The sequence below is a fragment of the Aspergillus undulatus genome (genome assembly GCF_047715775.1).
Source record: "Aspergillus undulatus strain CBS 261.88 unplaced genomic scaffold BDV17scaffold_24, whole genome shotgun sequence".
NCBI lineage: Eukaryota > Fungi > Ascomycota > Eurotiomycetes > Eurotiales > Aspergillaceae > Aspergillus > Aspergillus undulatus.
In genome coordinates, this window is record NW_027396628.1 from 80445 (window position 1) to 96558 (window position 16114).

At 51.8% G+C, this 16114-nt stretch overlaps 4 protein-coding genes across 4 annotated transcripts; 1 reads left to right on the forward strand and 3 right to left on the reverse strand.

Moving 5' to 3' along the window:
- Positions 1–90: 90 nt before the first annotated feature.
- BDV17DRAFT_263267 (ribosome biogenesis GTPase LSG1) lies at positions 91–2274 on the forward strand. The gene has a single exon (XM_073757883.1). The coding sequence runs from the start codon at positions 127–129 to the stop codon at positions 2086–2088; it is 1962 nt and encodes a 653-aa protein (XP_073615520.1). The 5' UTR covers positions 91–126; the 3' UTR covers positions 2089–2274.
- A 114-nt stretch (positions 2275–2388) lies between these two features.
- Positions 2389–7923, reverse strand: BDV17DRAFT_281783 (uncharacterized protein; the record flags this gene model as incomplete). Its single annotated transcript, XM_073760089.1, has 9 exons — positions 2389–3198; positions 3248–3706; positions 3804–3861; positions 4686–4775; positions 4844–4984; positions 5402–6750; positions 6784–6942; positions 6973–7099; positions 7133–7923. 9 exons carry the CDS (start codon positions 7921–7923, stop codon positions 2389–2391), a joined length of 3984 nt encoding a protein of 1327 aa, XP_073615521.1.
- A 942-nt stretch (positions 7924–8865) lies between these two features.
- Positions 8866–11635, reverse strand: BDV17DRAFT_87777 (putative serine/threonine protein kinase). Its single transcript, XM_073765284.1, has 2 exons — positions 11463–11635; positions 8866–11235 (listed from the first exon to the last, which is right to left on the reverse strand). The coding sequence occupies exon 2, from the start codon at positions 10951–10953 to the stop codon at positions 9001–9003; it is 1953 nt and encodes a 650-aa protein (XP_073615522.1). The 5' UTR covers positions 10954–11235; positions 11463–11635; the 3' UTR covers positions 8866–9000.
- BDV17DRAFT_87776 (uncharacterized protein) lies at positions 11636–12671 on the reverse strand. The gene has a single exon (XM_073765283.1). It carries the CDS (start codon positions 12632–12634, stop codon positions 12092–12094), a length of 543 nt encoding a protein of 180 aa, XP_073615523.1. The 5' UTR covers positions 12635–12671; the 3' UTR covers positions 11636–12091.
- Positions 12672–16114: the final 3443 nt, after the last annotated feature.

The following is a 16114-nucleotide window of genomic DNA, read 5'->3' on the forward strand; positions in this document are numbered from 1 at the left end:
AAGATAAGAGAAAAATGGTGCTGAGTCAGCCGCTCCCGCGGGGTTTTTCTGGCAGCCAAAAATCTATTAGAAATCCACCTTCTGCAACAACTTTACCTCCCACATCTATCGTACATTCGATTCAAGATGGTGTTGGCAAAATCCAAGAACTCCGTGGGGCTCGGCCAGAGCCTCATGAATGATCGCTTTGGCAAAGGAAAGGCTTCGAACATGAAGAAGTCGTCGCATAATGCCGGCATTACTCGCAAGGATATGAACGGCGACACTTACATCACGAACGGCACCAAGGAAGCCTCATGGGTCAAGATGCGCAGTATCACGGAGCAGGCCGCTCTAGACGAGTTCCTAACTACCGCCGAGCTGGCCGGCACCGATTTCACGGCCGAGAAAATGAACAATGTGCAGATTATCCATACCGATCAGAAGAACCCCTACCTGCTGTCGGCTGCGGAGGAGAAGTCGGCTCTCCGGAAACATAAGAAGAACAAGGGCCGTCTGACAGTTCCGCGTCGTCCGCAGTGGAACTCGACGACAACCCGCAACGAGCTTGATGCTATGGAGCGTGAGAGTTTCATGGACTGGCGTCGTGGTTTGGCTGAACTACAGGAAAACAACGACCTGCTGATGACACCATTCGAGCGAAACCTTGAGGTCTGGCGTCAGCTATGGCGAGTTATTGAACGGTCCGATATCGTTGTGCAGATTGTCGACGCCCGAAACCCTCTACTTTTCCGCTCCGAGGACCTCGAAACCTATGTGAAGGAGATCGACCCGAAGAAGCGAAACCTGTTGCTCGTCAACAAGGCCGATATGTTGACTGATAAGCAACGCGAGATGTGGGCGGACTATTTTGAGCGAGAAAAGATCGACTTCCGTTTCTTCTCTGCACAGATGGCCAAAGAGGCAAACGAGGCCCGCGACAACGAGGCGGGAAGTGAGGACGACTATGGCGAGTCGCTGGCGGAGGAAACCGAAGACCTGAAGATTCAAGACCCTCCCCAAAAGGAAGCTGACGGAGGCGTCGAGCTCTCCAGCAAGACACAAGCCACGCTCTCCAAGCGGACCAACATCCTCGACGTCGACGAGCTAGAAGAACTCTTCCTCTCAAACACGCCAGATGTCGTCCTCGCCGACCCCTCAGTCGAAGAAGAAGACCGCCCCGCCAAACAAAAGACCATCATCGGTCTTGTCGGATACCCCAACGTCGGAAAATCCAGCACAATCAACGCCCTCCTCGGCGCAAAGAAGGTCTCCGTCTCTTCCACCCCCGGTAAAACAAAGCACTTCCAAACCCTCTACCTATCCCCCGAAATCATGCTCTGCGACTGCCCCGGTCTCGTCTTTCCCAACTTCGCCTCCACAAAGGCCGAGCTCGTCGTCAACGGCGTCCTCCCCATCGATCAGCAACGCGAGTTCACCGGCCCCGCGGGGCTCGTCGCGCAACGCATTCCGAAACACTTCCTCGAAGACGTCTACGGCGTAACAATCCACACCCGCCCCATTGAGGAAGGCGGCACGGGAGAACCAACAGCCCACGATGTCCTCCGCGCTTACGCCCGCGCGCGCGGCTTCGCAACAACGGGTCAGGGTCAGCCCGATGAGTCTCGCGCCGCTCGGTACGTGCTAAAGGACTATGTCAACGGCAAGCTCCTTTTCTGCCACCCGCCGCCCACAAATGAAGCGGAAGGCGAAGACCCCATAGACCCAGCGGAGTTCAACAAGGATCTCTACGACTGGGCTCACCTTCCGCCGCGCCGGCAAGCCATGCTTGCTGCCGCTGCCCAGGCCATGCAGTCATCCTCCGAGCCTCCCGCCCAGGGCCGTAAATCGCAAAATGTCGACAAGGGCTTCTTCGGCTCTGGGGCCTCGTCGCACGGTGGTCGATTGACGATGCCCTTCAACGCGAAGTATACCGAGCAGGGACAGCAGATTCGGAAACCCTTATCTGGACGCAAAGAGCGCATGATGGTTGCGTTGGAGCGAGGCGTGGATGTTTCCGAGGTGAGGGGGAGCTCGAAGAAGCATTTCAAGGTCAAGCATAAGAATCAGAAGAAGGGAAAAAGGAGCGATGGTGGGGATGATTATTAGTTAGTGGAGCTCGCTGGCGAGTGCGGTGATGATGATATAAAAGCATTGCACTCTATAGGCTCGTTGTTTTGATTTGTTTTGTTGATTTTTACATGTCGGCTATGATGACGATGGGTTTAGATGGCGTTTGGTTATACCTCATTCTGATGGAAGTTCATGATTGATCAATCAGTTAATCCTGGTTATTCAATGGTATATACGAAATCTGCATGATGCAAGCTAGATCCCTTTCAACAAGTAAATGCGAGATATATCAGATCTTTCGTTGCAGATACTGGCAATATAGTCCAATAAATCAACCTAAAGAGAACTCTTCACCTTGGGAAACCCATTCGCCGAGAGAATCTTCGCACTCTGCTCATTCTGCCACGCCAACCGCTTAACAACCTCCTCCTTCCGCGTCTTGTTCTCCTTCTTCCCAAGCTGCTGCAAATGCACCTCATCCGGCCCATCCGCAATCCTCAGCGTCCGAATCAACGCCCACAGATAAGCCAGCGGCGTATCCTGGCTCACACCGGCAGCGCCATACGCCTGCACGGCACGGTCAATAACGGTCAAAGCAGCCTGCGGCACAAGGACCTTCGCCTGGGCGATTTCCTTGAGGGCGAACTTGGCATTGCCCTGGTCGATTTTGATAGCTGCGTTTAGAACAATCAAGCGCGCCGAGTCGATTTCGATACGCGATTTCGCGAGCCATTCGAGGATGACGCCGTGCGAGGAGAGAGGTTGCCCGAAGGGCTTCTTGCGCTCGTCGTTGATTCGCGCAATGAGCCAGTCGACTGCGCGCTCTGCGGCGCCGATCGTCCTCATGGCGTGGTGGATGCGGCCGGGGCCTAGACGGCCCTGGATGATTTCGAAGCCGCGGCCTTCGCCGAGGACCATGGCGGAGGCGGGGACGCGGACGTTCTCGAATGTGATGTGGCCGTGGCCATGCGGGGCGTCGTCGTAGCCGTAGACGCTGAGCATGCGGTGGATTGTGATGCCGGGGGTGGAGGCCGGTACGAGGACGACGGATTGCTGCTTGTAGGGGTCTGGGTTGCGGGCGTCGGTCTTGCCCATTACGAGATAAATTTGGCAGCGGGGGTCGCCGGCGCCAGAGGACCACCATTTCTATACCTGTCAACTATATGCACAAACATCAAACCTCCAAGAGACTCACCGATCCATTAAGGACATACTCATTCCCCTCCCTCCGAATATCAAGCTGGATATTCGTCGCATCACTAGACGCAATATCCGGCTCCGTCATAAGGAACGCAGACCTAATCTTCCCCTCCAGCAAAGGCACCAACCACTCCTTTTTCTGTGCGTCATTGCCGTACTTAGCCAGAACCTCCATGTTCCCCGTATCTGGGGCGGCATTGTTCGTAGCCTCGCTAGCAACTTTACTCTTCCCTAGATACTCCGCCATAAGCCCATACTCGAGGTTACTGAAACCAGCGCCCTGCGAGAAGTGGTTCTTGGGCAAGAACATGTTCCAGAGCCCTATTTTGCGGGCTTTGGCCTTTAGCTCTTCCATTACCGCGGGGTTTGTCTTCCATCGTTGCTCGCCTTGGCCGAGTTGTGCGGAGAAGAGGGCTTCGGCGGGGATGCATTCCTTTTCGACGAATTCTTCGACCTAGGGAGAAGAAGGAGTGCGGTTAGAATAGGTTGGAATATAATGTCGGGGCGAAGGCAGGTCTCGACTGTCAGTGCAGTGTGGGGGAGGTTCGTACCAGGTCTAGGGTCTTCTTGGCCCGGTCGCTGACGAAGGGCTGCGCGATGGGCGGGATTCTGGTTGATGCTGACATGGCCGAGGAAGATATGTGTTCGATATGAGACAATGAAGAGGTTAGGGGTAAGGAGTATAGAAGGGGCGAGAGTATAAAAGGCAGTAAAAGGCGGAGGAAGAGGGATGGAGGACTTGACTGTCTGGGGAGCGGTATTAAGGTTGCGGAGAAGCCGAGGTCCATTTCGGCTGCTTCAGCCTTGCCTTTGCCTGGCTCGACCGATTCGAAGCTCGGCTTTGCTTTTTATTCTGATTAATCATGCCATAATCTACAGTTCCTAGATCCTAGTAATTATCGCGACCAATCATTGTCGTCAATCAAGCCATTTTCAATTAGCAGCATCATCAAAGACATAACAGAACATAAGATAGACGATCACGATCGGCCAGAACCCCGATTCCGATATCATATCGAACTGACCAACCAACCAACAAAACAACCAACCCATTCATCCAAATCCCAAATTCAGGAGTAGTAAAGTAAAATCAAACCCAAAGAAAGAGAAATCAAAGTGAAAAGTTCCCAGCCCATCCAACCGTCCCAGAGTATGTATTACAAGAATGACCGAAAATCAACTCCGCGACCTGCGCCAACCGGACATGTAAAGTAAAGAACAATCAAAGATAATCATCAATAGAAGAGGGTTAATGAAGCGCTTAAGCACTCTTCTCAGTATTTTCAGCGTTGGCAGATGACTGTTGCTCGAAGTTCTTCTTGCCCAGTTTGGCGAATAGTGATTGGGGCTTTCCGGCACTGTGGAGAGTAACACTGTTAGCCTCGTCGCCTAAGATGGCCATGAGATGAATAGACTAGGATGATAGGACGTACTTCTTGAATCGCTTCCCCTTTAGATCATTCAACTTCTTCGAGCAGGGACTCATGATGTCGTCGGACGGAGAGACGTAGCTTGCTTGTTGCCTGTGTTGCGGTTCGTTAGAAAACAACATCTTCTGCACAGTACACGGTGATCCTATATAAAAACATACTTGTCCTGGCTCTCAATCTTATCCTGCAGCATTTGGCGGTGGTGGTCCATTGAGTTCATCGTTGATGTGGTCTTGAGGTCTTGCTGCTCGGTGGTGTTGGCGAGGTGGGTGTTTGGTGAGCGGGCTGCGAGGGGTGAAGTGCTCATTTTCTCATATATTTGAGGTATTGGAGTCTGGGGATTGTTTCCTTTTCTCAGTCGATGCAAGGAATTTAAAAACTTGAGGAGTAATCGTGGTGTGGAAGGAAGTTGACTGTCTCTTCAAGGAAAAAAGAGAAAAGCCCACATTGATTGTTGATTGTTGGCATGGCAACCATCGCAGATACCCGATCGCTGAGTGACGGGCAACCGTTGTTCAAATTTCATGATGACATGCTTTGATGATCTGCGGTAATTGTTTCATGGCTCATTTCGCCATGATCTCATTATTGTAACTAGGCCAGTCTAGGTTTATTAGGTACTGGGTTGTATGTAGTTTACATGCGTACTCCTTGCTGATTCTCCCCCCAGGCCACCGTGTCATCGCTCAGAACTAGAACATTCAGACTCGGATTCCGACGCAGCAGAGTTTGATTCGCCCTCTCCTTCATTCTCTCCGTTCAGATCGGGCGGGCTACTGTTGGATCTAAGCAGCGGGGGTGCAACATCTGGGACAGACTGGGGCTCTCCCGATGTCGAGGGGGTAGCCCCCCGTTCATCCTGTCCGAGACCTGAGTAGTCATCCGACGTTGGGGTAGGCGGTGCATACGCAATGGTCGGACTGAGTGACCCGCGTTGCGAGTCATCTGAGACTTGCCGCCGATGGCCGGGCGTGGTACGATAGGACGAAGCTGGTCGCGTTGAACCTGGACTTCCCGGTAGAGATCCGAATCCAAACATGGGAGAAGATGGCCGTAGACTGTAAGAACGTGAAACCATGTTCTGTACGCTGGGGAGGTCAAGGTATCCGGCCGCTGAACCGCGAGTGAAGAGCACGAGGCCAAAGCAGAGAAGCACCACGATGCTTTGAATCACCGCGACTCGCTTTTGAAATACGAGCTCATCTGCGAGGACACCGAGCTGAGCGCTCAGTGAGTGGATCTCCTGGTGGTAGTGGATGCGTTGGTGCTCAAACTCCAGCGCAACACTCCTCCACGCGTGATCGTATTGATCGCGGAACTGTGTTAATTCGTTGACCACCGTCGCATTCAAGTTCTCCAAGAACGTGGATGTCTTCGATAGCTGTCGCTTTTCAACCTTGTTGAATGCATCGCGTAGAATTCGTGACTGCTCTTCGATGTACTGCAGTGACAGACTCGAGTTTGTTTCTAACATCTGCAAGCGCTTATTGACCGATTTGAAAAAGGACTCCTGCGTTGTTGGGTTTGCCGACGGCGGCTGTGTTGTAGTCGCTCGTATGGTCTCGGTAGGCTGCTCGTCTTTAGATACACCAGCAGAGCGAGAGTCTAGGTCGAAGGTAACATTGTCAGAGGCTGCGTCTGATGAGACTACGGTAGTAGTGTCTGAAGAATGAACGTTGGCCACGGGAGAGCCTGGGGATTTAGCATCTCCGGGATCCGCAGCGGTACTGGCGGCGTCTCCAGTCGAAGGTGTAGCTGGTTTCGATGAGGCTTGACCAGGTGCTGGAGGTATTGTCTTATCGGAAGTGGTGGGTTCCGTCGGTACATCGTGGAGACCACAAGTGTATAGATCAGCAGAACCTAACAACATAAGCTCTACTGACGTTAGAGAGCTCGGGCAGGTTTTGAAGGGGCCTATCTCGGCATCCTCAGTGGGAGTAACAGGTGAGTCGGATGGTTGCACCTCACTCTCTGTGACGACTGTCTCTGTGCCGACTGCCACTGTTTCTAAAGCTGGCTCTGCCACTTCTTCAGGCTCGTCCTCAGGGCGATTCGCCTCCCCGTCATGCTTATATTCTTCCAACATTGTCGTGCCATGTACACGAATAAGACTAAGCGGGCAGTAAAACTCATTTCCGTAATGCGTCAAAAATTCAATCCGAAGGTACCGCGCCCAAATAAGCGGGTTTTGCACAGGGAACGCTTGGATCTCGCGAGTATTTCTGGCTTCATAGATGCCCAGTTCTTTCCACTGGTCCGGCTTCGCAGGGTACCGATCCGCGACACTGACCCGAAACGTATGGAAGATCGAGCTGAAGAATTCATAATTGCCGAGAACAACGGTGTCAACAAGGATATCGTCGCACATCTCCAGAATCAAGAACTTATTGTCTGCACGGCACTCGTTCAGCATGTAGCTATCCTTATTCTCAATCAGGACAGACGACGACCCCTTCGCTTGCGGGTTCGTTTTCAGCACTGTCGCAGCGCAATCAAAGGACGCGTAGTTGAAGCGCTCTTTGCAGGTCGTACCAGCGTCCTTTGAGCGCTCAGCGTTCGCATGGGGCACGGCCTGCCCCGAAACATCAATTTCATCAATATCCTTATATGAAGGTTTTTGCGCCCTGTCTCCAGCCGGGGGAACCTGGGCTCCCCAGGCGGTAGCAGTCTTCGCAGCCTCCGCAGCCTCGGCCCCGAAGCCTCCGAAATCAAGCTCAATTTCAGCATCGTCTCCGAGCGAGTCAAGCGCATTGTTTATCCCTGTAGGCCGTCGGCGGTCCTTCTCAGCGGTGCCAGCCCGCCGGTTCCCACCAATATTCTCCGCTGACTGTCCTGCCTTCGCGAGATTCTGTTTCTTCCAGTCTTCGAATGAAAGAAAGTTCACGTTGTCGAGCGGCGAGTCGGTATCGAGATCCTGGTCCGCTTTTGACCCTGAGGTTGCTTCTGTCGAGGCTGTGACCGAGCTCGGCTCGTTGGTGACTGTTTGTGTTTCCTGCGGAATTCGTGTTGGCGTCGAGGTCGCTATCGACGATGACGTCAATTCAACGTTCGGTCTTCGATCCCATCGCGTCTCAATGCAGATGGGCCATTGGAGGATCCCTGATTCTATCTCCATCCAATCCCTAGCAAAGCATATAGGTTGTTGTTGCTGTTGAGTTTCACCACCGGTTTCCTGGATCAGAAGCGACACGCAAAAAGCCCAAGAGGCCCAGCATGTCGTGATCCACCGGGGTGCCAACATCGTTAAATTGAGGCTGGGATCAGGTAGGAATCATGGCGCGAGCGGGCATTGTCTGTGAGAGTATTGAAGGGCAGACGAGTAAGTGGGACTGTGGCAAGCCCTTATCAGCTTCTGTGGGGTTTAACCGTTGGGGACGGGTCTGGGCCGGGGTTGGTTTGGCCAGCTGTCGTCAAGCACGTAGGAGATGGATTTCAGAAATTCTCACAGGAGGTTCAGGGGCGTCACTAAGAAATACATGGTAGTGATGATACAAGGAAATAACGAAGAGATAATAGTTGAGTACAGAAGTGTTGCTCGCAGGTTCAGGACAAGCGGTGCCGACTGCGATGCAAGTCTTCCGCGGAAGCTTCACCGCTCCGCGCCGTTTACTACGACATGCTACGATACAAAGGATGGAGCATCTCCGTCTCAGTGATACTCGGGATTTCTACTCATTGAAGCATTTACAGGAGCAAGAAAAATGTACGAGAATCACTTTTGGATTATATCCTCCGTGGCTACCCATCCAACTGTCCTAGTAACTAGAATACACAGTAACCAGTCCAATGCCAGACCAGGATCATGTCCTTCTGGGTAGAATCAATAACATTGCTTTTCCCGTAGCTTTTCTTTCTTTCTTGGTGTTGAGATGAGAATTGGGCGCAGTCGGAGCCCCGTCTCGGTCGTTCGCCAGCTCGTGATGTCTGAACCGTATGCAAAAAAAAAGACATGCATGAAGTGAAATAAAGAGGCCAACATGACGATAGCCTCGCAGAAGGAAAGAATGGTCAAACTCAGAAAACTGTCCCTCCCGATACCACTTTTGCATGTTCCACGCGATGATAATATACAGGAGTGCAAGGTAGAAGTAAACACACCCTTCGGTGCTGCACAAGATATTGTCTATAAAGGGGAGAAGAAGGAAAACGTGATATAAGAGGTAACAAGACACTGGGTTTTCTGCGCAAATTGATCGAGAAAGTAATGGATATATCGAATGTGAAAGATTGTAAAAATTGTCTTCAGAGGCATGGAACGGGAACAACACGACACGAGAGGCTGCAGACAGGCGAGACAGGGTATGCCAGGTATTGTTGCTTAGAGGTGAAGGTCATGCCATCCACCAATGAGATCGAGATCCTCATCAATGCTACCATGGTAGTCGGGGTTGATGGCAGGCTTCGTGTGGTGAGGCTTCGGAGTCTCGTTTGAATCTCGTCGCCACTCTTTCTGAAGGAAGAAGCGACGGTGGCGGTTTGAAGAAGCACGGCTTTCCTTCTTAGCCCACAAGCCATAATCAAATCCTGAGGATCCCAATCCCCAGTCCTTGCGCCAGTTCATGTTGCTAGGGAAACGTTTCGACTCGAAAGCATCGGAAGGTTTGAAGTTCCGTCTCTTGTCACCCAAAGCAGCCCATTTATCCAAGCTGGATTTCTTTGGAGAAGTCCGAGTTGTCGAAGAAACCACATTTGGGGCAGTAGCGACGCTCTCGCCGCTGGGAAACTTATGCAACGAATCAACACTCTTAGACGCAGTTGAGCTCGAGAGCTGAGAGCGCGAGTTGAGAATCGGAGTAGAACTGGCGTCACGTAGACCCTTTGTCAAGGAGCTGGTTGAATCGACCACAGTGCTCTCATGACTCCAGCTACGAGAGTTTTGTTCGCGGCGTTGGTGCAGAGCCGCATCCTCGCCTTCGGACTCTTCTTCTTCCCAGAGATCGCTCCAGCTCTTCGAGATCTGATCGCTCTTCTTGTTGCGGCCGAATACCATGGAAAGAGATGGTATGGGCTTGGCTGCCTGGCTAGGCAGGGACCCTGTGATGGGTACAGGGTCAGAAGGTGGCGGATAACGGGGAGCGGATTTCTTGAGCGCTGAGAATGCAGGTGATTGGAATGAGTCACCAAGAGCAGACTCCAGAACCGAGGCCATGGATGGTGTATGGTGAACGGAAAACCATGAAGTGCCTGCGGTTTCCGAGGGCGGGAAGAGATCTTCCGAATAGCTCTCGTTGTCGGGAATAGCAGACAGCTGTCGAATAGCCTGCGGTGGGCTGGACTGGAGGGCCTTTGCCCACGGGAAGGAATCGCCCTGGTTGATCTGGGGGCTCTGGATAGACGGAGTCCTGAGAGGCTCGCGGTTGGCACTTGCAGGCACCACCTCACGCTCATCGGTGCAGAACTCATCCAATGCCTCTTCATCTGTTGTGAAGGATACAGCCCGCAAGATCGTGTCCCGAAGACCAGACAGAGACCGCTTCTCCGGGTCGATGGCCATGCTGATTCTCAGAATCTCGAATGTGTCCTGAGACATGTTCGGGAAGATGTCGAAGAGGGACTGTCGATCTCTCACGTAATCGGCGAATAGAATGTCGGATTCAGTGGGAGTAGCAAATGGGTTCCGAGCAAAGAGAACATTGAGCAAACAAATACCGACGGCCCAGATGTCCGCTTTCGCAGGCGAGTATCCATTGTTGGCAGGGTCGTACTGTTCCGGAGCCATATAACGATCACTCCCAACGCAGGCTTCATAACACCACTTGTCACGGGTAGCAAGTCCTAGGTCGCCAAGTTTCATGGATCCATCTTGCATGAGGAAAATGTTTTCCGGTTTGATGTCACGGTGGTACAGACCATTGGCATGCATGAACTCGACAGCGCTCACAAGTTGCAGCATGAACTCGCGAACATGCTCCGTCTCGAGTGGACCGCGGTTGAGTCTGATGGCTTCGTAAAGATCACCATTCGCACAATACTCCAAAACCAGGTATAGATGCGTTGCTGTTTCAAAGTGATGAACGAGATTGACAATGTTCGGGTGGTATGCGAGACGTTGGTGACAGTCAAGTTCTTCGAAGCGACCATTGACAGAAGACGGGTTCCATGACTCATTCGGGCCCGACTTCATCATGCACTTGATTGCGACATCGCGGCCGGTCTTGATGTCGGTTGCAAGGAAGACCATGCCAAACGACCCATGATTGAGAGGGGCCACGGTGCGAAAGCGACCATCAAGCAGTTGGCCTTGGATGAAACTGTTCTTCAGAGACTCCATGACTAGCGATTAATCGAACAAGACAATATTCTTCCAGAGATGTAACTGTCGTAGTCCGAGGTGAAAAGAAACTTCGACGGTGGGGACGAGGAAACAGCAGGGCCCAGAAAAGAGACGACGGCTCTATAAGCGCGCTGGGATGCAGAAATAGAACGTCTGACAGGACCGATGCGAGGATAGAAACGAGATAGAGAGACTGATCAGATGTAAAATGTCGGCCTGCAGTTCCAAATCGACTTCACCGCCGAGAAACCAAAAGAAACAGAACTGTTGGGAGATGAGATATCGAAAAGTCAACACCGGATTTGCAAGACGAGAGTTTCGTATAAATAGTAAGAGTGAGGAGAATGCAATTGACAAGAAAAAAGAATCGAGATGGCGAGACAGCGCGAGACGCGGATTGGAAAACACCCAGAAGGGTTAATGACGCAAGGAAATTGTAGAGACCGTTATAGTTTCATTGGTGTATTGTTCCAGTGTTGACAGTGGAGGTCCAATATAATGATGAGTTTGACGAAAGAGTGTGGTTGAAGCGGAAAGACGATAGCCGTGGAAAGTGCACGGGTTGATTTGAGATGAGATGGAAGTTCAGAAACGCTGCGTGATATCGTAATTGCAATATAAGTTGTATAAAAAAGGGCAAAAGAACAAAAAGACGTCTCGTTATAAATGGCCTTCGAACTCCGGGTTGAAGGTTGGGATGGTCGTGACTCAGATGGAAGCAGCTAGACGCCAAGCAGTCATGGATTGCTATCGGTAGCGAAAGCAGTCCACTTGGGCAGATGCTATGAGGTCAAACTGAGGCTCTGGACGACTGGCAAAGGGTCTTCGTCGAAGCCGAAGGGCGAGATGAAGAGCCAAATACCAGCTGCCAGCCCAGGTCGCGGACAGAATCAGATAGACAGTTCAGCAGTCTCGACCTTCTGAATAATCAAGATCCCAACAGTTGTCTGCAGAACGGAACGTAGCACGGCTTGAGACGCAAGTTGACAACGTATCGTGGGTCTCGATCCAGGTGGAGGGCCTGTATGAGTCACGGTAGACGTTCGAAGAATCGAGGCAACAAGACAGTTGTGGCGGGAAACGGTATGTAGGTAGGTAGAACTAGACCAGCAGCACACACGATATATAGAGCAGACTAAAGATCTGAGCTAGATTTCGGCGTTGAGAAGGTACTGTTGTTCTGGGGCTGAGGTGATGATATGGCGAGATTGAGATTGCGGAAGAGGTCGGAAGTGATGCGAGTAGAGCGTGGGTGAGGAAGGAGCAAGGCAAGATGAGGATGGAGGAAGAGAAGTCGGCGAGGATGTGATGGGAAGAGAAAGCGGGATGGAGTAGAGGATGAGGAGATAGGAGAGAGAAGGTAGAGTCGGACGTTGGAGGGTGCAGGAGGTAAGAGCGATAGGGATAACGGGGATGGATAAGAGGACTCGGCCAGGTTGTTGTAGTCTGGGAATGGGGACTGATAGGCTGACGAGCTGCTGAGGGGGGCGATTGGAAGCAGGAAGAAGTGGACGGCGGCAGAGAGAATCGTACGGTCATTTACGTAGACCGGCCCTTTGGCTGCGCCTTTGAGCGGATTTCTTTTGTATTTTATAAGTAATAATACCAGGCTACGTGTGAATTCTGGACGACCCCACCACGAGGCACCAATTGGCTGCAGGCGGGGACAAGGCGCCATGACTGCTTCCGGGCGACCCCTGAGCGCATGGTGGAAGTCGGAAGAATTCACCCATCGTCATCACTGCCTGAATGAACACTCCAGCCATGGTTGCTGGTTCAAGTCAGACATGGTTCTACCTGTGGGCGGCCTGCGGTTCAGGAGGAGGCAAGAATGCATTGTTGATTATTAGCCATGATTATGATTACGATTCTCAAAGCGACCAAGGACCGCAAGCAACAATGTTTCAGAGCATTGCAGTCATGACGACTGTCTCCTGATTGTCAAGACGTGATCGACTACGGCGTATCCGACCGTTCATAAGGTTCGTTAGGAATGCGGAGGTGCCAATGTCAACAAGACAGTTTCAGGTCCAAGCAGCGTTTTTACTTTAATTGATAACCTTTATTATATGGTTCTTTTGAGTCCTTTAAGTTGCCATAATTCATCTAATACGACGAGACAAAGAGCATAAAGCAGCTATCACTGTAGCAGGGATCTTAGCCCAGCCAGCGCGTCCCCAGGATTCGACTAACGTAAAGCCGCTGCAGGTCCAGACAGGCTCCATCAATCATGGCCAGACAACTCGTATCTTGCTTTTGTAGCGGTATCCGGCCCATTCGAGGTCTCCATTTGAGTGCATCATGCGTGCTGGACACCAGTACTCCACCTGGTGAAACCGGATAATGGTTGCTGCAGAGGGCGTTTCCAATCCTCGGTGCCTGAAGGAGGGAGGCAAGATTCCAGAGAGTCAACAGCCTCGGCCGACCGATGGCGGAGCAGGCGCTAAACTGCTTTGGCCGCGTGACCAATCAGAAACAGATGACGCCAGCACGACTGGCGTTCAAATTGTGTCCACGTCTCGAATCGTCTGGGGTGTTCTGGATGATTGCTCTGGCGTTATCTCTGCAGACTCTGGCTGGATGGAGATACAGTCGAGCCATGGAACTCCTGGTTGCAATATGGTTTCTCAAGATGGCACTGCCATTGCATGCTCAGCACTTTGCCGCGGTTTCGACTCACGAGTCTGGTGGATGCTGACTCTGATTGCGCCTCGCAGACTGCAACTCTGCATCTGCACTGCAGTCCTCGAGCGGCACGGCAGAGGCTGGGAGGCGAGTTCTTCCCGGACCTCTGCAGGCTGCATGCCCAAAACCTGGAGATCCAGTTGGCGGTGAGACCGTACAAACAGCAGCAACCGTAGTGCCACCCTGACCGCTTCGTTGTGTGCCCGTAAGATTCATGCTTGCAGTGTCTCAAAGCATCCTGTGCCGTCTTCCAAGAATAATGAACTTCTCCTTCTGGGCAACGTGCAGCTTGCAAAATTTTCACAGACTCGAGACTCGCAGGCTCATGACATCGTCGAGACAACGACTCCGTACCGATCCGATTGTGTGATGACAGCTGGCTTGCTCACCACACCACTCTCGACTAGACTACTCTTCATAGAACTAACCTCTTCGATGAGTGGTTTGCTCGCTGTTGATCTACTCTCGATCGTCAGGATACGAGTCCCTCGAATGTTGGAAGCGAGCCAGTCACCTGGTTCACGGGGTTGGGGAGAAACTCCGCTGCGCGGTATAGAGTGCTGACTAGGAGAATTTTCGACGGAGAGTAAACCGCAAAAGCCCGCGGCATCCCTTGGGGAAACTATACCCGCCAGCAGCAGCAATGTTATTTGTGGACAGATCAGACTTTTGGAGTTCAGTTCGAACGGATCACAACATCAAGCGTGCTCGTCGTTTACCCCGCACGATCGTCGAGGCTTGGTTGGGGACGGTGGCCCAGTTCCAAATCATGAAGATATCCCCGGATTCGGGCCACATGATGCCTTTGGCGTCCAATTTTTGGGTTCGCATCTCGAACGCCGGATCCTTCTCGTTCTTCGCCTTTTATGACTCTGTCCAATTCATAGCATCTCAGCTATCGGGTTCGTAATACTTTCCCAGGCGACCCCTCCATTACTGCAGAGTGCTGGATTGGCAAGGAGGAATGGAGGGATGATCATCTCAACCCCAGATTCTGATAAGATAGCGATTCACAGTGAAAATCCCGCTCCCTCCCCTCTTCCCTCCTACGGAATAGTTTCCTCTCTGGATCCCGTTCTGGCAGCAGATCATGGGACACAGTACACATGCTATCTGGTTCCATTATTGTGGTCTGTACGCTTCGCTGTGTGCTCCCGGCTCTCCGGTAGGACAAATTTCAATATTGCCATGCACGACCGGCTGGCAGAGCAATCGCCCGACGGAGGTTAGTTCTCAGCCCTGGGGATCTCTGCACTGCATTAAGTGTGGCACGCTAACCAATTATTGTTCTAACGGTCTCTCCTACTCTTTCACTGCCAAAGCCGTTGCAACAAAACGAAAGATATAGGGGTATGCAGCCAAGCTGTGCTGCCGGCCATTGGCAATATAAACTAGCCACGGGCAAGTATATCCTCCAAAGGGGTGATGTAGTAGTGAATCGGCTCAGCCCTCTTCGAGGACCTCGCGGGCAGCGACTTCAGACTACTCTAATTGGCAATCACGAACAAGAACGAAAATTCTCCCAATTTTAAGGTCTCTACTCTTGAGATTCACGCGCTAATCGATGAAGATCGAGACCCCTCAGTCCAGCTTTGACATAGATACAGAAGTGGCACAGCGTCCTACTCGATGTAAGAGATCTTGGCTCAAGCATGGATATTCGCCACTCGCCTTCATCTCCTCAGGCAACGACCTGCAACCTGCGTGTCTTAAACGATAGACACTCCGAAGACTTGTCGCCGAGTCAACAGCAAGGGCCTTATCAGTTGAGTCCCAAATCAACAACGATTCAACACTTGGGCCTCTCGGCTGAAATCACAATGAACGCACTGTGTCTACCGACTTACCCCGACAGGATAGGCCCTCATGTAAACATCCCGAAGGGGAAATTGTCAACTCGTTCATCGCCGATTGCGGTCTTCCATTTAGTTAACATGTTACATGATTGACATCCATTCCCCTCAGCTCTCTCTCCAGCCTCCCCTCTCTGGAGACCCTCCCCTCTTTGCCATATCTCCCCTTCAGAAACGCATATCCAAAACAAACATGCGACATGACAACGGGCAAACAACATGACAGCGCAGCACACGACACAACCAACCCCGCTCCTGTCGTCGTCAGCATCACACCACCACCATTCGGTCCACTTCCTAGGTTACCTTCCTATAGTAGTAAACAGTCATGCATGCACGATGATAACATAAATGTCGACTTTCGCTCGCTGAAGAAATATATCGGGGTCTGCTCTCTGTTACTTTAGCTAATATGTATCTACTCCATTAACGGTTCCACTGCTGGTCGGGTTTGATGCTTGGCTGTGTGAAGCCGTTATGGGGATGTTAGCTACATAGTTAGTATATCCACTATCTAGCTGCAATCACTCTATGCCGGAGACTCAGAGTATCTACGTAAAAAGTAGGTAGCAGACAGTGCAGGTTTGCTTTATGGGGGCGCAGGAGGGTGTTGCCATCTT